The sequence below is a fragment of the Lactuca serriola genome, chromosome 1 (assembly GCF_051521515.1).
Source record: "Lactuca serriola cultivar US96UC23 chromosome 1, Lser_US96UC23_V15, whole genome shotgun sequence".
NCBI classification, from domain to species: domain Eukaryota; kingdom Viridiplantae; phylum Streptophyta; class Magnoliopsida; order Asterales; family Asteraceae; genus Lactuca; species Lactuca serriola.
Genome location: NC_136408.1, coordinates 152570775 through 152591853, shown reverse-complemented (window position 1 = coordinate 152591853; position 21079 = coordinate 152570775). Strand labels below are relative to the sequence as shown.

Below are 21079 nucleotides of genomic sequence, written 5' to 3'. Positions count from 1 at the left end.
ATAATTTTATCATAGAATTAGAATATTATAAGATTTCATAAGTTTGGAAGCCTAAATGAGAAAGAGGTGACTAACTCAACTACCTTACCAGCTCAATTGATGGATTAGTGGTGGAACACCACAAGAACTTCAGTTATACTTCTATACTTCAAATTTACTTTTCAAAATTCAGATACATCTCTCCTAATTAACTAAGTCGGATGGGAGATAGGGTTTAGTGGTCCAAGATCCAACCTTTCACTATTAGGAAACTTTGGTCCCTCGACTTTTTAATTTTTTGTTCAACTCCAATATCAATTCTATTTAAAACCCTTAATATTATAACCTTTTAATAACTATTTAATGTTAACATCTTTACAATTTAAGTATAAAATCTAGTTAATTAGATTTAATCAAAAGTCATATCGTAACTTATATGGTTGAAAAGTCAACCTCTAAGCAGTGGCGAGTTTAGAACGTAAAATTGCATGGTTCACTATTCAAAGGAAACCAATAAAAAAAAATCAAAGATAGGCCTTGAAAATCTTGATTTATACATATTTGTTTTTGCCAAAAGCATTAAGGTGGTTCACTTAAAATATTTAAGGTAGTTCACAATTTATATTTTTATATTAACCTTTTATAAAAATAAAAAAATAGGTGGGTCAAGTGACCCACCTTTGATATATGTAGCCTCGCCACTGCCTCTAAGTCTCAGATCACCTTAATTCCATCCCATATATTAGTTAATTTTAAATCTAGTTATTAAAATTAACTAAATTTGGAATGTAAATAATTATTATTAATAAACTAAATGTAGAGTTTAATTTAATTTTATAATATATTAGTTAACTAGGTGTGAGACCCGTATATTATACAGGTTGATTTAAAAAATGATTAAACTTAAAGTATAAAAACGATATATTTTTTAGTGTACAACTTTAAAATAAGAAAGAAAGAAACGTATTTATTACAATTTAATATCATATATATGATATTTAATACTTTACATATATAAGTATATGATTTTAATTAAAAATTAAAAGAAATAAAAAATTGACAAGTGGATAATATTTATTTCAAAATTACCACAAAATTACAAGTATCAAAACTCATGAGAGGTTGACAAGTGGCAAAAAACTTCATTTATTAAGGAGAATTTTAAATCTAATTATTAAAATTAACTAAATTTGGAATGTAAATAATTATTACTAATAAGCTAAATGTAGAGTTTAATTTAAATTTATAAAAATTGCAAGTAAGGATTAAAATATTTACCCAAAATTACGGGTGTTGCATTAACCCTAATGATTTTATGTTATAGAAAAAGAACAATAAGTAGATTGAAGCCGCCTAAACCCATATTATTTTTTACTAAGACCATAATATTTTGACAACAAGAAGGACCATTCGTGTAATTACTCTAGAAAATCAAATATCAAACTGAAAAAGGAAATATCGTGGAACAAAACCCAAAATCCTCTCTCACCTCTGTCGCTGTCGCCCATCCTTCCTCGTTGACTCGCTGTATAACGGCCAACTTCGCGCTGTTCGCTCTTGATTTTTCACTCGAAGTCCTTCTTGATCGTGTCGCTGTTAGATCGTCCGCTATTCTCACTGCTTCAGGTATCGCTGTAGCTCTGTAGGCTGGTAACTGTGAATGAACATTCTTTCATGTTAGATTCACATGTTGTTAGGCAATTATATCTTATTACTTAAAGATCACATCATCATCATTTGCTTTTTTCATTAATTAGGGATTGAAATTTCGATTTTTTCAGCTGGGATAGAGGAGAGTTCAACGTTGACTTCTTTAGATCCTATATATCTTCAAACTCACAAACACAATGAAGAAGCTAGATCCGAAACCATAAAGTAATGCTTCCTTTATTAGCTAAGCTGAATTATAATATTGTTTTGAAGTACAGAATGGTTAAGTGATTTCTTTGTAGATTTAGTGATAGAAAAATTCACATTTCAAAAGATTGTTCTTTTGTTAATTCCAGGGATAAAAAACCATGTAAAGAAACTTATTTTTTACTGTGTTTGGGTCTTTTAATTGATTGTTGATATACAGTAAAAAACTGGAATTACCAATATATTTTACAGTTCCTTTCATGGGATGATGTTGATTTGTTTGAGGATTACTTAACTGAACTTTAGATGGAATTTGCTTAGAAAATATGTAGGGATGTCTATGGTGAGTTAAGGGCTGTTTGTTTACCTCTTATTGTCTCTTAGTAAGAGGCAGATCTGAATCTTTTCCATTCAGGGTGTTTGTTTAGCTTTTAATTTTACATCTGAATCTGAAATTTATATCTTATTCGGTCAGACATGTTACTTAACCGGAAAACAGGTCAACCAATCAAATTAACTAAGTACTGATTTTTAAACAATTCCCATCTAAATGTTATGGTGATTCTATATCCATACATAGCTGTATATGTGGGTTCTTTTAATTTGTTTCTTATATTCGAAGCATATTAAATTCACATAAAAAGTTTGGAGGTGCATATGTTTTGTCATTTTAACACTTATTTTTTTTCTTTTTGTAGAAAATAAGGTATCATGGTTGAGGTTTAAATTGTTTGATTAGACATAAGTTGCATAGTTATTAACATATTAATAAATTTGATGTTTTTGTAGAGACATCTTGCATGGGATATTGAGATTGAGCCAGAAGTGAGGAAAGCATGGCTAAAAAAGCATCAAGGTTATTAGTAAGGGTGAAGGGTCAATAACCCATAAATCATAATGGTTGTTCTCCATGAAATTTCGGAAAGAGGTTCATCTTCTTCATCCACTCATAGTCATAGATATGACGTATTTTTAAGTTTTAGAGGTTTTGACACTCGTAATAGTTTCACTACTTACCTTCATAAGGCCCTCATTGATGCCAATATCACTACCTTCTTGGATAATGAAGAGATTGAAATTGGGGAAGATCTGAAACCAGAGTTGGAGAGTGCAATTAAAGCGTCTAGGGCTTTTGTTATCGTGTTGTCCAAGAATTATGCTACTTCCACATGGTCTCTTGACGAATTGGTGTTGATCCTTGAGCAACGTATGACCTCCAACCATATTGTTATACCTATATTTTATCACGTTGATCCTACACATGTCAGGAAGCAAGAAGGCAGCTTTGGAGATGCAATGGCTAAGCATAGAACGATGATGGAGGCGGAGACAAATGAAAATAAAAGAAGTAAATGGGCTCAAAAGATGGACCGATGGAATAATGCGATTAGAGAAGTTGCTGATTTAAAAGGGAAGCACATAAATGGCAGGTAACTATATGTTCTTATCCATATTTCACGACTTTTTAATATTGTTTAATTAACACATGAAAACTTGATATCATCTTCTCCTTTTGCATTTCAATATGTTTCTTCATAATCGTCAAATACGCATATATTTTAGGGCAAACCTCAGAAAAACTGAACCTATTTTCATCAAACCCTTAAAAAAGGCTAATATTATTGTTTTTTAGTGTGTTAAAACCCCTTATATTTTCTGAAATTGTCTAATGTAACAAATGTGCTCCACATTTATTATTTGATCATAAATTAACTCATTAAGATGAACCATTTTTAAGGATTTTATATGCTGTTTATTAATAAACCAAAAGTCTTAATACATTTACTATTTTTTATGTCATTCTACCATGATAGCATGCCATCGTTTGTTATGATATTCTAAAGGTCTTACATGTAACTAGCAAAGGTTAACTTATAAGTATTCACTGACATTGTGTTCCGATTAATGCAAAACCACATCGGTCTGGTGATTTCATAGATACACATTAGATTCTTATATGGTTAGAAGTACAAATATGATAATAGTTATGATGTGAAAAGATTAATTAAATAGTATCTTATTATTATACAATTTAAATTTGGATCTTTAGATTAAATCTAAATCTCTACTACAACATGTTAGTTTATGGATTGTGTTTTGTGGTTCTAACTAGTATCCAATTCCAGGATAGAGGTGGATCTTATTAATGAAATTGTTAAGGACATCTTCCTTAAATTACGCATATCATCAAGGTTTCCACTGCCACAACTTATTGGGATGGACAATTCCATTAAATTCATCACTTCATGGTTAAAAGATACATCCTCACATACGGGAGATGTACTCACTATTTTGGGTTTGGGTGGGATCGGCAAGACGTCTTTAGCCAAATCAGCCTATGTGTTACATTCTAATGAATTTGATACAAGCAGCTTCATTGAAGATATCAATAGGAGATGTGATGAAAAATGTAATGGTTTGATTGATGTACAAAAACAACTCTATGATGACATTTCAAGATCAAGCTCGGTTCAAGTTCGTGATGTTTCTATATACACCTCAATGATAGAGAATGCATTCCCCCGTAAGAAGGTGTTTCTAGTTCTGGATGATATTGGCAGTCTCAACCAATTAGATGCTTTACTTGGAAGCAAAGGTTTGCATCCAGGAAGTAAAGTCATAATAACAACAAAGGACAGATGGTTGACACAGAGTAGTTCACTATTCAAAACGAACAATAAACCCAAGTATGTGGAGCACAAGCTTGAAGGTTTATCTATGATTGAATCACAAAAACTTTTGTGTTATCATGCATTTATGTGCAATGATCCGAAGCTAGGTTACGAAGAGGTGTCGGAAAATCTTGTGAAGTATTGTGAAGGACATCCAATGGCTCTAAAAGTTTTGGGTAGGTCTCTACATAATCGAGATGTAACTTATTGGGAGGGATACATAGACAGGCTAAAGAAAGAAAATGATTCCCCTATAAATAATGTCTTGAGAATGAGCTTTGACTCTTTGCCATCAAAAAATGATAAGGAGTTGTTTAAGCATATTGCTTGTATTTTTGTTGGAATGGATAGAGATGTTACTCTAACAATCTTAGAGGCATGTGATATAGAGACAAGATCTGGGATCACAAATCTTATTGATAGATGCTTGCTTAGTATCACATGGAATCAAGAATTGATGATTATGCAATTGATGATGCATCAGTTGGTTCAAGAGATGGGAAGATTTGTGGTACGTGAAGAATCACTTTACAAGCCATGGGAACGAAGCCGATTATGGGGTCATGAGTCATTCAGAGTGTTGAAACAAAAAAAGGTAAGAGGTTGTATATACGTTTTATAAAGCATTTTGTTCTACATAAATATCTATAACAATTTAAAATAATTTTGCATCCTTTTTCTTTTTAGGGTACGGAAAATGTTCTAGGCCTCACCCTTGACATGAAAATGCTCGAGAAAGAGAAGTTACATGAATCACTTGAGATAGAAATAGATGCATTGAGTAAGATGGATAGTCTAATGTTGTTACAACTTAACTATGTGCAAATAACTGGATCTCACAAGAATTTTCCAGAAGAATTGAAATGGTTGTGTATGCATGGATTCCCTATGAAGGCTATACCTTCAGACTTACCGATGGTAAATTTGGTTGCTCTTGACATGTCCTATAGCAATATGGAATCGTTTGGCGTTTGTTATGGTAATCCACAACGGCTTCGGAGGAAGCAAAAGGTGACTTATCTTCATTAGTTACTTTTCCATATTAAGTTGATGAAATTGACTTCTATTTTAACTTGCTCCTGTCTCAGAAAATGCTTGGATCATGCTCAAAAGATAAAAAGTTGTTTGGATCGTTGAAGATTCTTAATTTAAGTTTCTGTGAACAACTTCGTAGTCTTTGTAGCTTTGACCAGCTCCCTAAAATTGAGAGGTTGATGCTTAGAGGTTGCATTTGTTTGCGTGAAGTTTGTGAATCGATTGAGCAATGTGTTGAACTTGTCTTCATTGATCTAAGCTACTGCAACAAGCTTAAAAAATTTCCAAGAAACATAACCATGTTAAAGAAGGTTAAAACATTCGTGTTAAATGGATTTCGTCTCAGTGAATCTCATATCGAGATGAAAAATATGGATTCAGCGGAAAAGCTTGAGGCTATACCAAGTGATTTCAAGTTCTTTATGGTTCCTTTACCAAGATGTTTAGTAAGCTTGTCACTTGCAAATAATAATTTGTCTACTGAATCCTTTCCCATGGACTTCAGTTGTCTATTCATGTTAGAAGAATTATATTTAGATGCCAATCCTATCGTTTCCCTGCCTAATTGTGTGAGAAGCCTTCCTAGGCTTAAGAGACTTAGTATGGTACAATGTAATATGCTGACGTCAGTAGAGCATCCTCCACATACATTGACATTTATGCAACTCCATTTTGATTCTAGTAAGCATGTGCTACGAAAAGTTGTATTTGATCCACAAATGTCCCCACTTTTGTTCCTAATAGACTGGAGGATGATAGCACCTTCTTATTTTGAAATTGAGGGCATGGTGAAAATCGAATCATTTGGAGTTGTTGAGGAAAAGGTATTACGTAGTTTGGGCTGGACTGAGCTAGACTTCCTTATTTTAAGTCGCTTCAGAAGTTATCTTGATGATAGAATAGAGGAATCTTTTATCCAGGTTTGCTTTATTTTAGTATATGCCTTTGTGTGATTATGCATGTATATATAATTAATGAAGGTTGTTGTATTTGGCAGATGTATTATGAATTTGGAATATTCAGCACAATTTATGGAGGCGAAGAAATGCCGAGTTGGATTGTAGATAGACGCACGGGGTCATCAATGTCATTTACCATCCCATCATCTCCAAACAAGCTCAGAGGATTGAATTTCTGTTGTGTGCTGAGATCTCGATATCTAGGTTACGACTTCTTTTATTTGCCAGTGATCATAATTAGTAATATTACAAAGAACCGCATCTGGAAATACCAACATTACATTCGCAGAGTCGATGTTATTGGAAAGTGTGTGACATTGTTAAGCCATTGGATGTTTGGGATGAATGATATGGAATGTGGTGATCAGATTACTATTACCATGAGCCCAGAACCACTTCTTGTTGCGTGTGGGGTGAGTTTTGTTTATGATGATGATGGAGACATGGATGATGAAGAAGAACATGCATTGAGTTATTATAAGTCCTGGAATCACATTATTGGTGGAGATTTGAGTGTATTTCAGTTAACAACAGGAGAGTACATTCTAACCATATGGCGATTTTTGCTGACTGAAATTGATATTCGTGTACAATCATCGGAGTCTTTGTATGGAGATGGTGTCCACTTTAAAGGTAGATATCATTCGTTTGTATCACTTCTTATATATCTAGAGCTTATTTAACTAAAATGGTAAAGTTTTGATGATGAATAAATCATGGTTTGATTTTCTGCAATCACTTTCAAATCTTTAATCAGTTTCTTTTTACTAGATGAGCTAGTGCAATTCAGGGCTCTCTCTCAAAGAAACTCTGGCATACTGGATGATGGTCCCTAAGGTAGTTTTATATCCCAAAAACTAACTGTCACAAGCTCATTTCTAATATATTTTCACATAAATAAATAACTCTACAGCTCTGCGATTCTAAGGAAGCAAGCAGGTATTCTTTTAGGTTTGTTTCATTGTTTTCTAATGGCAATAAAGGCGCATTTTATTTTAGTATTTTGTTATCTCAAAGAGTTGGATCTTCTAAACGTTCATGTTCAAAAACTTACCAATAGTGGGTTGGATGTATTTTGTTTATATGTATTTATCTCCTCTACCAAAAACACAGCCTATTACACAATAGAGTTGACTATATAATACATTTATTTGGGAAATTAAACTAATCTTATGGTCAACAGTTACTAATATATATATATATATATATATATATATATATATATATATATATATATATATATATATATATATATATATATATATATTTGTCTCCTTATAAGGAAAGAATATCATCCAAAACCACATAAGAATGCCCCGTATCTTTTGCTCTGTCCTAGTTATAACTTATGTGTAAAAAAAAACACTATCTACCTCTCGTAAGAAGTTCCTTTTAAGCTTACATATGTTTGTATATATATGTTCATCATGCTTTAGATTCTGACTGAACCTTTGAAAGATACAAGGAAAAAAAGGAATTTTGAGAGCTAATCAAAATAACTAGAAAGCTGAATGTTATCCTTTATGTTGGTATATGTAGTTATTTACGTCCTTGAAGGAAAATAACTAAATGAACAAGACGGATGTCTTTTCATATATCTAACCTATTGTAAATTCTACAGGGTATAACAAGAATCACCTACAGTGAAAAATTCCTGGGAGCACGGTAACAAGGATATGCAACTTTCATTGGAGGTATTTGCTATATTTGGGTAGATTCCTTAAAGAACAGGATCAGTCAAATGCAACTCAAAAAAACTTGTGTTTCTTTTGCCAAATTAAACAAGGTGATATTTCCAAAAGTGCTATTGTAAACATTTTTTCTGATCGTTAAATCGGAAAAACAATCAGAATATTCCGACCTTTATGACAGAACAGTACATTGTAAATGAAACTCACAAAATGCAATATTTTGTGTCATCCAAAATGGTGAGACAAGGCCGGACTAGGTTTGGGATTAAGATGAATGAGACGAGTTGTAATTTTTTGTTCCAAACAAAAGATGAAAGAAAGGGATTTTTTTTTTTTTTTTTTAGGAATGCCTCTATTATGACCAAACAGGTGTATATAAACATATATAACTATAAACAAATATACAAAATATAAATTCACATGAGAATTGCTAAAACCGTTACTTGTTGATATGTGTCTTAATCAACCCGAAAAGACTATGTTGAATCCAAGATGTTTCGAAATTGCAAAATGTTACACTAAACCTAAGACTACTAGGTGCGGGCAACATATTATTACATGTTATCACACCCAAATTGTCCACCTCATCATCCCAGGCCCGACCTTATATATATATATATATATATATATATATATATATATATATATATATATATATATATATATATATATATATATATATATATATATATGGAAAATAAGCCTTTGCTTAGGGCCCCATTCTAAGGGGCCAGGCCTCACTTAACCCATATATATATATATATATATATATATATATATATATATATATATATATATATATATATATATATATATATATATATATATATATATATATATATATATGGAAAATAAGCCTTTGCTTAGGGCCCCATTCTAAGGGGCCGGGCCTCACTTAACCCATATTTCAATTAGGGATTAACGATTTGGATTCTCCATTAATGCAATAAGCAGAAGTAATTATCTGCGACTATTCTTCTTTCTTTGAATCTGTGACCTCTAAGTTCATTCTTCATTCTCCTCTGTCCTCGTAACCGCAAAATGGATTACAACTACCGTCTAACGGTTTAATTTTGATTCTCGATTCTAATCTTCTTCTTCTTGGCTCTGATGATTTGACCGATTCTTATTTAAAAAAAAAAAAAAAAAAAAAGAGGTTAGCTCGATTGTTGATTCTTCTTTTGAGGCTGATAATCTCTGACTATTTATCTCTTTTCTTATCGAATTCATTATTCTTCCCGTAATCCTGTTTGTGTTTGGGTTTAATTGTTTGTACTTTGTATATGAGCATTTTCCTTGTTAACTGTCTCACTGTTAGATTCGTTTTGTGTTTGTAAGTAAAGCTTTTATATGATTCATTGTTGTTAGTTGTAAGATTGTATTTTTCTGATTTTAGGGTGAAGCAAGTACATAACAATTTTTTGAGTGAGGTTTTGTTTTAGGATTTAGATATATATGATGCTAAATTTTGTTACTTTGATGAAGTTAAATCTATTAATTTTGATGTAAAAATCTATTTGATGTAGAAATTTGTTTTTCATTTTCTGCACAAAATGAGTAAATCTATTTTTTGAACTTTGATGTAGACTCATTCTTCTCTCTTGATTAGACTATCTATTAAGATTAATAGGGTTTAATTTTTTTTTTAATATTCATTGTGTCAAGTTGGATTTTGGAATCAAGGTTTGGATTTTGGAACGATTTTCTCTAAACATTGCAAAGGTGGAACGAATTTGAGTTTTTTTGAAGGTCAAGGCTGTCAATAACTGTCAACAACTCACAGACCCCAAATTTTTGGTTCGTTTAGAGTCTCCAAATTGATTGAACCGCCCCTGCATCATCCTAGTCACAACTTGGTGTTATAACACCAAAGGTAGAAATAGGCAACACCAAATAACATGGGATAACACATTCTATTTTCTATTTCTTTTTTTATTTTTTTAATGTTTTTAATTTCTATTATTTTAATTTGTTTTATTTTTTTTATTTACTTCATATATGATGAACCAATAAATCAACTATAGAATGAATTATAGAGTTAATTCAAAGTAAGTATGCAAGATTTGAACACCGATGTAAATATCATCTGTTTGGCTCTATTACGCTTTTTCTAAGTTTACAGAGTACAATCAATATTCTATAAAAACTTCGTTACTAAGACACTAGTAACTTCTCCTATTTACAGGAGAGGAAAGCGTACAAAAAAATATACTAAGGACTAAAACATTATGCTTCGAATATTATGCCTTAGTAAAATAAAAATACATAAAGGTTCGAAGACCCTAAATACAAACTTCGACTATTACAACACTTTGACCCTAACAATCTCCCCCTTTGTAATAAAAGTCGAAGTCTTCAGTTTGTAAGTAGAGTGATGGAGTAAAGCAAAACTCTTCGAACTTCAGTGTACCAAGAAATAATCTTCTTCATTTCCTTCTTATCGCCTTCATTATTCTTTTTACAGTGGTTCATACGAACAATTAAGTTCGTATATTGAGATGTTGAATATCTCTCCACTTCGCTGGCTTGAAACAAAAATCTCTTCGCTTTTCCAGCTTTATCCTTCCCAGCAAAAACAATTCCAAATGGCTTTAAACATATTTCTCCATCTGCAAACTTCTTTAACTCAGTCTGAGTCAATGAAGGAGCCATTGGAACTTTAACTTCCATTCCCTTCGCAGTTGCCAGCTCCACATCAGTTAGTGCAAGGCACTCATAATAGTTTTCAATGAAAATTTTGATGTGAGCAACTCCAAGTTTGAATTCTTTAGGATTAGTATTTTGCAAATAGGAGAAAGATTTGTCTTTAAGAAGCAATGCAACTTGTTTAAGATCATACAAGTTCATTAGAGGAAAGTCAGCAATGGTGAATTCGCATGTTTTACCATTTGCCCTGGCCACAATGTATTTTACATTTTGAACAATATTTTCGAAGACCACATCTTTCTTCATGCTAATCACCTTTTTAATCTTGATTAGTGACCAGACCTCCTCAGGTGCTTTACCCAGAACTGCATGAAATCGAATCTTCATGTGGGTTCCTTCATCCTTTTCTTTGAAATTCCCTTCTGCTTGAAATTGAGGCATGATGAACATCATCTCATTAACAGGGAAATCCAACTAGCAAGCATCAGTGTTTGTAACCACATAACTCTGTTTTGGCTTCTTTTCAAATGAGTACATGTGGTTAAAGGCAACCAAGGCTTCGATTGTTTCATAATTGTAATGCTTAGCTGGATCACCTTCATTCATACCCTTTGGATCTCCAGCCCTCTGAGTCATGATGCTTTGAACAAGCCTCATTCTCTCGAGTTCAGCTTCAGCTTCAGCCTTCTTTTCTTCCTTGGATTTTTCAATTAAAACTGATTTGCCTTTGTCTTTCGAAGCATATTTTTCAGTTAAGTCTTTTAGCTTCGAACCACTCTCACCAAACTCCAAAGGTTTACCAATAACAATTCCTTTCGAAATTGTTCGTGTAGTTGGCAATGTTGTAACAATTGTTGAAGTCACTGGTTGAGCAGACACAAACACTGGCTTTGTTGATGGGATGTTCGAAGAAAATACCTTGCCCACAACTTTCGCTTATTCTTCTGTGACTTCCTTTCTCCCCCTTGCACCCCTGTGAAAACAGGAGGGGAAGTTGTTGTGGGAAGAAGACTAGATATGCGAAAGAGAGGAGCAAGTTGCTTGTTTAGAATAGCTTCGAACTGTACAATTTTTTGTGACAAAAATTCAGGAGTGATCAAGGGAGACAAAACTGGTTTTGTGGATATCTCCTACAACTCTTTCAACAGCTTCATCACTCCTTCAAAATTTTCAGTTTCAGACTTAGAGATTTGAGCAATTTGTGGACTCAAACCTTCGTACATTTTGACAAATTTAGTCACTGCATCACATATTATATCGATCTTCTGATGTAAGGACGCATAATCATGTTGAACAGATAAATTTTTTTTGTTCATTTCTTCATGAAGCTCTTGGATTTTTTAATTCACATCCTCCCTCACCTTCTTAACCTCCTGAACAAAAAGAACATGTCTTTCTTTTGCTACGCTTCGTAGATCTTTCACTTCTCCCAGAAAATCAGATCTTTGATTTTTAAGACGAAGTTCATTTGTTTGATCTGAATAGTCAACCTTCTCCATAAGCACTGTCTCCGAAGCCTTCAACATACCTGACACTTTGGCAATTATTATTGACTCACAGATCTTTAACATTGACTCAACCTCCAAACTGGAAATTGATGAACTCCCTCCAAGATCTGCTTGGGATTGAATAATGGAGTTCAACTTTTGACTCAAAATTTTGTATTGTTTCATGGTCATGAGCATGTGATCAGGGAAATCTTCTTCTTCATCTTGAAATTCCAAATCTTCGAATGTTCCTCCAAACCCTTTATGATCTATTTCAGTGGGTGAATTTGGTTTGGGGGTATCAGTTGATTGAGAGGAGAATATGGAAGTGATTGGTTGATTGAGGATGTGTTCAAAGGTTGGAGATATAGTAATTGAAGTAAGAGGAATGGTTGAGCTTAGTGGAACAGAAACGAATGATTCAAAAGGAGTAGAGATAAATGGACCTTGAGCTGCATCCTTCGAAACATTTTCACCCAGCCTGAAGTTCGTACCTCCTCAAAAATTAACTTGGCAATCGAAACTTCAGGGGTGAATATGACAGTGGTCTCTGGAATTGAGCTTGTAAGAATAGAGGTGACTTCTGGAGTTTCTAGTACTCGTTGATCCTCTTCAGTAGACTCACTTCAGGAAACAATCTTCCTAGCCTTCTTCGTCTTCTTCTTCTTTGGTTGGGATAAATGTTTCGCCATATCTTCGGCCACTCGTTTCTTGGATGCGGGAGAAACAGGAACTGAAACCTCACAAAACATTACTCCTTGATGAGAAAGTTAAGGTTTACAAAGCAGTTTCTGAGATGAAGACTTGCGTTTATGCTTGGATTTCATCTTTATTCTTCGAAACATCCATGTTTTCGAAGGAATAACCACATTTTTTTTGTGACTCTTCCACTACTGGCGTAATCACTTTCGTTGCTTCGACTGTCACAGCAACATTCTCAGGAGAGGTAGGCTCATCTTTCTTCGACTTCTTAGTCTTCTTTGCTTCGCGTGGTAATAAAATTCCTATAGGAATAGAAGAATCGGAGGTTTTTAAATATGCCTGCAAGACAGGATTCGAAGGATCCAATCTTTTAAGCATTGCATCGGGAATCCGAGCAACACTTGGAAATTCGTCAGCATCATCAACAACCTCCTTTGGAAAATGATAAGACTGAAAAGTAACCTTTTCTTATTCATTAGAGACCAGAATACCTTCCTTGTTGTAGAAATGTTGTAAAATAAGACTCCAGTACCGAGCACACGAAATGCCATGAACAACATTCGTGTGTTCTACCCCTTTCTGGAACTCTTGCCATAGCTGTGTGGAATAATCAGCAGGAAGATCATAATATAGACCAGCCACCATGGCATATATCTCCATTCTTCCTTTATCCAAGCCAACTGTTCTTCCGATTAAACAGCGCAAAAATATTCCAAACAAAAAATTCCATATTTTTGGAAGACCAGACTTCTTAAAGTCACTAATTTTTGACAATGGGGGCTGATATCCCATTTCATTAAACATATGAATGATCTGAGAAAATTGAAATTCAAGAAACGGAGGTGTATTTGTAATATCAAGAATCTGGCAAAACAGTTTCTTGGAAAGCCTAACCTTTTTATCATTGATTAAAAGAAAGGTAATCGAATCAGTGGCTTTATTGTATGTAGCCGTAGATCCTGCTTGAGAAAGCCAGGATAACGGAACAGAAAAAGAGTTGAACATTGCTTTTGATAAAACAGAGTGTTTTAACGCAACAATTAGCATCTTGAATTCCTCCGGACACTGCGAAAGTTCACCATTTACGTAATAATTGGTTGATTGAATCTTCATAACTGGTACTGAGGATGTATCTTCGGTGGAAGCATCAACATGAGAAGTAGTCGCCATTGTTAGGGTTTGAAGAAGATGAAGAACAGAGAATTTTGGGAATTTTGTAGTGTTTGATCGCGAAAACGTAGAATGTACTCTAAACCCCCTTTTATATGTAACGTTGGATGATTTGAATTTGAAGCGGGATGCATTTAATGAGATCCGACGTGGCACCATGAAAATCGGACCAGTTTTGCGGAAAGTTAGCCATGCGTTAAAAAGTGTCTGTCACATCTCCTAGAAAACCGGGTTGAATACCATACGTCACGGTTACACAGCTTGTCACTATCCCCTTTATTGAATGGTAACCGTTAAAACTGTTCGAATGGAGGCAAGGCTCTTTCACTTTTGGGATGAAAAGCGAAGTCATATGCCAGATGTTCGAAATCATCAGCCTGAGTTGGTATTACTCAGAACCTCAAGGATTTCATGTGTGTATTGTGCCAAAGAAAGGTTAGACAAGAAACAATTAAAAAAATTTGGAATGTAGTGATGTCAAAAATTCAATTTGACACGAATGCAGTTAAACCCCGGGCAAAGGTTGCTTCGTTAACCATCAAGAGAGATGATCAACAGCTTGTGTATGTTCTCGTGAAGTACAATCGACTACTTTTTGATAAGCATCAAAGGGCTTCTTTTAGAAGTAATTCTTGGGTTGGTTTAAAATTTCGTTACATGTCAACCTAAACATAAGGTGATAAATTGTAACAAAAATTACTTGTTTGACCAGTGTAGTCAGTGACAAGTTTGCTTTGAAAAATATGATCATGACAAGGATATTCGAATGAAACTCACACTGAAATCATATTCATAAAAAAGTTTGTGTTCTGGATCTTGTTGGGTAACAAACATCTTGGGTTTCGAATGTTTGATCAAGACCACGCATTCGAAATGAATATGATTTGGAGTTTCAAATTTTGGTACGGAAACAAAAGTTTTGTTAATATATGGAACAATGTTCCCCGTCAATTCCTTAAGTTTCAAGATGTTTGGGTTTCACTTTCATCACGGACTCATGATGTCAGATCATTAACACAGAATTTTTATATATCTAGGTCTCGATGAGTTTGATCAGAGACCTCTCGGACATACGTCTTTGTGTGTGATCGTGTAAGAATGTTTTGATGAAAAAGATTGGTGTAAGACACGAAAAGTACCTCTGTTATGTTTTGGACCAAACAGAAAACTCTTAACTCATTGTGAGAAGAGTAAGGTAGCTCAGAGACTAATGTGAATATAAGCCTGATTGGGAAGAATTTTTTGTATAAAAAATTTTATTAAGGCTTTCGTACACACACATTGAGTCATGGAGGCTTTGGTCGACATGCAACAACATGCTTCTAGGGACAATCTAACTAATTTGAATAATGAAAAAGATAGTGATGTATACGAAAAAAAAAATTTACCTGTCCCCAATACTGCCTGCTTTTTCCCTTTGAAATCATCAGCAAAGTCTATAACAAAATTCAAAAAAAATTAAAAATATTTTTGTTGTTTTTGAATTTTTCGAAAATTAAGACAAAACAAAAGAAAATCTTTTTGGATTTTTAATTTTTCGAAAATTTAAAGACAAAACAAAAGAAAATTTTTTTGGATTTTTAATTTTCAAAAATTTAACGACAAAACAAAAGAAAATCTTTTTGTGTTTTTGATTTGTTGCAAACAAACAAATATTTGACATTCTTTGAAAAATAACAAATGTACGAATTCGAAGCGTTCGAAGCGTTGATTATGAACAGTAACCACTGATTCAACGCTAAATATCAGTGACAATCATGCAAATTTGAAGCGGTCGAAGCGTTGACTATGAACAGTAACCGCTGAATGCTAAATGACTTTGTTCATCGCCTCTGATTCATTCCTTTTCGCTTAGTATTCGTCTTTTTCGCATGGAATAGAATTTCCATTGATCATTCCAAGACCTTCTATTATTCGCAGTAGAGACTTTTCATCCAAAGCTTTCGTGAAAATATCAGCTAACAGATCAGTTGTTTTCACGAAATGAACTTCAATATTTCCATCCTCCACGTGATCTTTAATGAAATGATAACGAAGAGCTATGTGTTTAGTCTTCGAATGCTGCACAGGATGATGATAAATTCTTATTGCACTTTGAGAATCACAATATAATGGAATCTTTTTCATATTAATTGCATAATCACGTAATTGACTTTGAATCCATATTATTTGCGAAGTGCATGCAGCAACAACCACATATTCTGCTTCAGCCGTGGAAATCGACACACATGTTTGCTTTTTCGACTGCCAACTGACTAATTTGCCATCAAGTAATTGACATCCACCACTTGTGCTTTTTCGATCAAGATTACAACCACCCAAGTCTGCATCTAAGTATGCTTGAACGAAGAATCCTGTTTTCGAAGGATACCACAATCCTAACAAAATAGTGCCTTTAAGATAACGAAAAATATTCTTCACAACAGTAAGATGTGGTTCACGTGGATTAGACTGATACCTAGCACAATTACACACAGAAAACATGATATCAGGTCAACTTGCTATAAGATAAAGTAACAAACTTATCATGCTCCTATACAACATTATATCAACAACAGGTTTGTCTAACGATGGTGTTAACTTTATGCCTGTTGCCATTGGTACATGAAGCTTTGTGCTATTCGTCAATCCAAACTTTTCAAGTAGATTTTTCGTATATTTTTCCTAATTGATGAAAATACCTTCTCTGTTTTGACGAATATTCAATCCAAGGAAATTATTGATTTTTCCCATCATGCTCATTTCAAACTTGCTTTTCATCAAGTCTTCAAATTCTTTAGATAAAGCAGGGTCAGTCAAGCCAAAAATAATATCATCAACATAAATTTGAACAAGCATAAGATGATTCCCTACTTTCTTTCGAAATAGTGTGGGATCAACAGATCCTTGTTTAAATTTAGATTGTTTCAAAAATAATGTAAGAGTTGCATACCATGCTCGTGGTACTTGTTTTAGACCATAAACTGCCTTATCTAAAACATAAACATGATTAGGAAATTCTTCGTTAACAAAACCTAGGGGTTGTTCCACATAAACCGTTTCTTCAAGCTCTCCATTAAGAAATGCACATTTCACGTCCATTTGATAAACATCAAAATCTTTGTGAGCTGCATAAGCCAGAAACATTCGAACCGCCTCGAGTCTTGCGACAGGAGCAAAGGTTTCTTCATAATCGATTCCTTCTTGTTGTGAATAGCCTTTTACAACAAGTCTGGCTTTATTTCGAATAATGTTTCCATCTTTGTCAGTTTTATTTTTAAAAATCCATTTTAACCCGACAATCGAAACATTTTCTGGTTTAGGAATTAATCTCCAAACCTTGTTTCCTTCGAATTCAGACAATTCTGATTGCATTGCAACAACCCAATCTGAGTGTTCCATTGCATTCTTAATTGTTTTTGGTTCAATTTTAGAGATGAAAACGTTAAACATACAAAATTCTTGATGAGTATTCAAAACCTCATTCTTTGCACGAATTTGAGCTCTTGTAAACACTCCTTCTTGTGGATTCCCAATCACTTGATCCTTCAGATGGTCTCTAGTCCATTTTTCCATGGGTGGATATGCTGGATCAAATTCCAAAGGAGCATCTTCAAATATTTCATCATATTCTGAGCCTGCATTTGAACATGCATCATCAACATTATGCTCCCCCTCAACAACATGCTCCCCCTCAATTTCAGCATTCAATTGTTCTTGCTCCCCCTCAAAAGAATGCTCTTCATCATTCAAAGTATTCGAATCCAATTGCTCCCTCTCCAAAGGACTATCATTCATAGGTTCGCCTTCTTGAGGAGTCGATGATGATTCATCAGTAAGTTTTGAAAATTCTGGAATGTGATTATCAGGAGCATGAACTTCAGCATCAACAGCATGATCTGAGATGCCAAAAATTAAATCATAATCAATATCATCCATTTGTATAGAATCAGTTTCAATTTGTGTTTCTTGTAAAATTGGATAATTTGAAAATTGATGTTCATTTGATTTAACATAATAATCATCGAATGTGAGATTAAACGTTTCTTCCACTTTTCGTGTTCGCTTATTTAACACTCGATGAGCCATTGAATTGTGCGAATATCAAAGAAAAATCCCTTCATCAGCTTTTGCTTGAAATTTCGAAAGATGATCCTTGAGATTCATAATAAAGCACCTACATCCGAAAACATGAAAAAACTTCACATTAGGTTTTCGATTATTCAAAATTTCGTATGGTGTAATATTAAATCTTCGATGAATGAACGATTTGTTTTGAGTAAAACATGCAGTTGAAATAGCTTTAGCCCATAGATATTGAGGTAAATTCGCATATGCCAACATGGTTCTTGCTGCTTCGCATAATGAGCGATTTCTTCGTTCTACAACACCATTTTGTTGTGGTGTGTATGGAGATGAGAAATTATGCGAAATTCCTTTGTCCATTAAAAAGGAATCAAGAATTTTGTTTTTGAATTCAGTTCCATGGTCACTCTTGATTTTTCGAACAGGCTTTTTCAACGTGATTTCCATCTTTTTGATAAAATCAATCATAATTTGTGCAACTTCATATTTGAGCCTGAGAAAATAAACCCACGTGAATCTTGAAAAATCATCAACAATAACTAAAATGTACCGTTTATTGTTGAGAGTTGATACAGTCGAAGGACCACACAAATCGATATGTAATAACTCCAGATGTGCAACAATCTTTGAATCAATTATAATTGGATGACCTTGTTTATGTTGCTTGCCAACTTCACAAGCTGCACATAAAGAATCATTATCAAATTTAAGTACAGGTAAACCTCTTACCAGATCTTGTACCACAAGTTTGTTTATGTTTCGAAAGTTGAGATGTGAAAGTCTTCGATGCCATAACCAGCTCAAATCAGATGTAGCTTTCGAAAGTAGACATACTGTTGGTTTGCCTACAATTGGATTGATGTCCAAAGTAAACATGCCACCTTTCCTTTTAGATTTTAGTAATATTTTGTTTGTGTTAACATTCGAAATAACACTTCCTTCTTCGTTGAAAAGAACTTGATTGCCAGTGCCCACAACAAGTTGAGAAACACTTATCAAGTTATGTTGAAGACCTTCAACATATGCAACACGATTCACTGTGAATTGTCCATTTGTGATTTTTCCATATCCTTGGACTTGACATTTTTGATTGTTCCCAAACTTTACTACTCCAGCATTTTTGAGACTTCGAAAATCTCTTAAGTTCTCCTTCTTTCCAGTCATGTGACGAGAGCAACCACTATTGATGTACCATTTGTTATCATATTGCTCGTCACATAAAACCTACAATCAATGAAAGATTTTAGGTACCCAAGGCTTTTTGGGTCCTTGGAAATTAGATTTCAATTTAGAATGAAATGAAGAACTTTTAACCTAATCACAAACTTTAGTTTTGAGATTATCAATTAAGTTCACTTCATCATCTAAAGGAACTGAAACATTAGAATTTGATAGTTTCGAATGTTCATTGACTTCTCCCTTCGCATCTTGAGTTTGTGATTGAACTGTCTTCGCTTTTGAGACAGCTCTCCATGCTTTTACTGAGATATTCGAATCCTTAGATGATGAGCTGCCATTCGAAGAAGTATTGACATACTTTTCGTATGCTTCATTAATTTGCTCTTTTGAATACTTATTCGACTGATATATTTTTCCTTTTCCTTCAAGCCAATGGTCAATGTTTTTCCTTGAAGCTATTCCTTTTTCTCGAGATGTCCTCATTGTTTCTTTCTTTGTGTAATTAGGAAAATTTGGCTTTTGAGGAACAAAATCAACTTTAGGTTTGGCAACATAAGAATCAACATAGGATGTATTAACTTTTGATTAGAAATCTTGATGTTGAAAAACTTTTTGATTTGGATTAGGTCTTTTTGAAAAATCTCTTGTTTTGTTAGTCTCTGAGACTTTCAAAAACTTTGTTTGCTTATTTACTTCAGACCTTGTTATATTTGATCATTGGGTTTTTAAAAAAGAATCATTTTTAGTTTTAAAAACATTTTTGGTTGATTGTGATTCAGACATCTTTTGTGATTCAATATATTGCCAAAACATTTTCTTTCTTGCTTGTCTTTTTGAAATGTTGTTTTCATTCGAAAATTTGTCAATTTTATCTTTAAATTCCTTTGAGTTAAATTTGACAACTTTTTCTTTTTCCTTTTCAACATTTATCTTTGTCTCTTTTTCAATTTTTGATTTTTCAACCCATTGTTTTTGTGGTTTTTGTCTTTGAAAGATATACGAATTCTTTGTTAAGGTGTTTTCAACGGTGTTTTGATTTGCAAAAAAACCTTCCTCAGTTGTTTTTGAGTTATCTTCCTCAACCATCTTCTTTAACTCTGGTTTAATATTCTTAACATTGCCTTTAGTTACGAAGACTTGATTTGGAAAAATGACATCATCTGTGCACTTGAAATTTGGAAAGACCACCGTGTTTGTTTCAAGATAATGTGAACCTTTTTCTTTCATCACTTCTTCGAAATTTTGTGTATCACCATACACTTGGTCAACTACAATTCTTGGAATTTCTTCTTCTTTTGAAGATACCTTTTCTTTCGAAACTTTCTCAACTTCTTCATCATCACTATCATCAGTTTGACAATCTTTGAGATCCACGAAGTTCATTTCACCAACTTTTGAAGTTGATGGTATATCAGTTTCATACTCAACTATCAAATCCTTAACTTTTTCTTTCCCTTTAGAATTCGAAGCAACATTAACAACAGTTAACTGAGAACAATCAACATCTTCAAGCTCACTAATTTCACTAATAGTATTGTCAGAATCATCTTCAATATCAACAAAATTAGATTGAGAATCAGATATTGAATTCTCAGTCTTTTTCAAAATGTGAATTTGTTCAGATTTAGTCAAAGTAT

The 21079-nt window shown here is 33.5% G+C and overlaps 2 protein-coding genes across 4 annotated transcripts; one reads left to right on the top strand and one right to left on the bottom strand.

Annotated features, from left to right (window-relative positions):
- The first annotated feature begins 1417 nt into the window (after window positions 1-1417).
- Window positions 1418-8536, top strand: LOC145099972 (disease resistance protein RPV1-like). 3 transcript variants are annotated; one of them, XM_079037433.1, is made up of 9 exons: window positions 1418-1605; window positions 1761-1854; window positions 2626-3266; window positions 3963-5103; window positions 5196-5519; window positions 5597-6463; window positions 6541-7135; window positions 7274-7339; window positions 8124-8536. In XM_079037433.1, the coding sequence occupies exons 3-8, from the start codon at window positions 2734-2736 to the stop codon at window positions 7336-7338; spliced, it is 3525 nt and encodes a 1174-aa protein (XP_078893559.1). In that variant the 5' UTR covers window positions 1418-1605; window positions 1761-1854; window positions 2626-2733; the 3' UTR covers window position 7339; window positions 8124-8536. The 3 variants fall into 3 exon arrangements, with proteins under 3 accessions (XP_078893559.1, XP_078893563.1, XP_078893567.1); XM_079037437.1 differs by having other exon boundaries at window positions 1737-1854; XM_079037441.1 differs by lacking the exon at window positions 1761-1854.
- Window positions 8537-14858: 6322 nt separating this feature from the next.
- On the bottom strand, window positions 14859-18266 carry LOC145063028 (uncharacterized). The gene is made up of 3 exons (XM_079010633.1): window positions 17672-18266; window positions 15587-15634; window positions 14859-14863 (listed from the first exon to the last, which is right to left on the bottom strand). The coding sequence occupies exons 1-3, from the start codon at window positions 18264-18266 to the stop codon at window positions 14859-14861; spliced, it is 648 nt and encodes a 215-aa protein (XP_078866759.1).
- Window positions 18267-21079: the final 2813 nt, after the last annotated feature.

What these genes read in the sequence shown, in the direction of transcription:
- LOC145099972 (XM_079037441.1), top strand. Translation starts at nt 2,734, where the DNA reads ATGGTTGTTCTCCATGAAATTTCGGAAAGAGGTTCATCTTCTTCATCC. An exon ending in GGGAAGCACATAAATGGCAG is followed by an intron (nt 3,267 to 3,962) that starts GTAACTATATGT and finishes ATCCAATTCCAG; the next exon opens with GATAGAGGTGGATCTTATTA. An exon ending in GGCTTCGGAGGAAGCAAAAG is followed by an intron (nt 5,520 to 5,596) that starts GTGACTTATCTT and finishes CTCCTGTCTCAG; the next exon opens with AAAATGCTTGGATCATGCTC.
- LOC145063028 (XM_079010633.1), bottom strand. Translation starts at nt 18,266, where the DNA reads ATGGCTCATCGAGTGTTAAATAAGCGAACACGAAAAGTGGAAGAAACG. An exon ending in GTTTACAAGAGCTCAAATTC is followed by an intron (nt 15,635 to 17,671) that starts GTGCAAAGAATG and finishes ATTTTGTTATAG; the next exon opens with ACTTTGCTGATGATTTCAAA.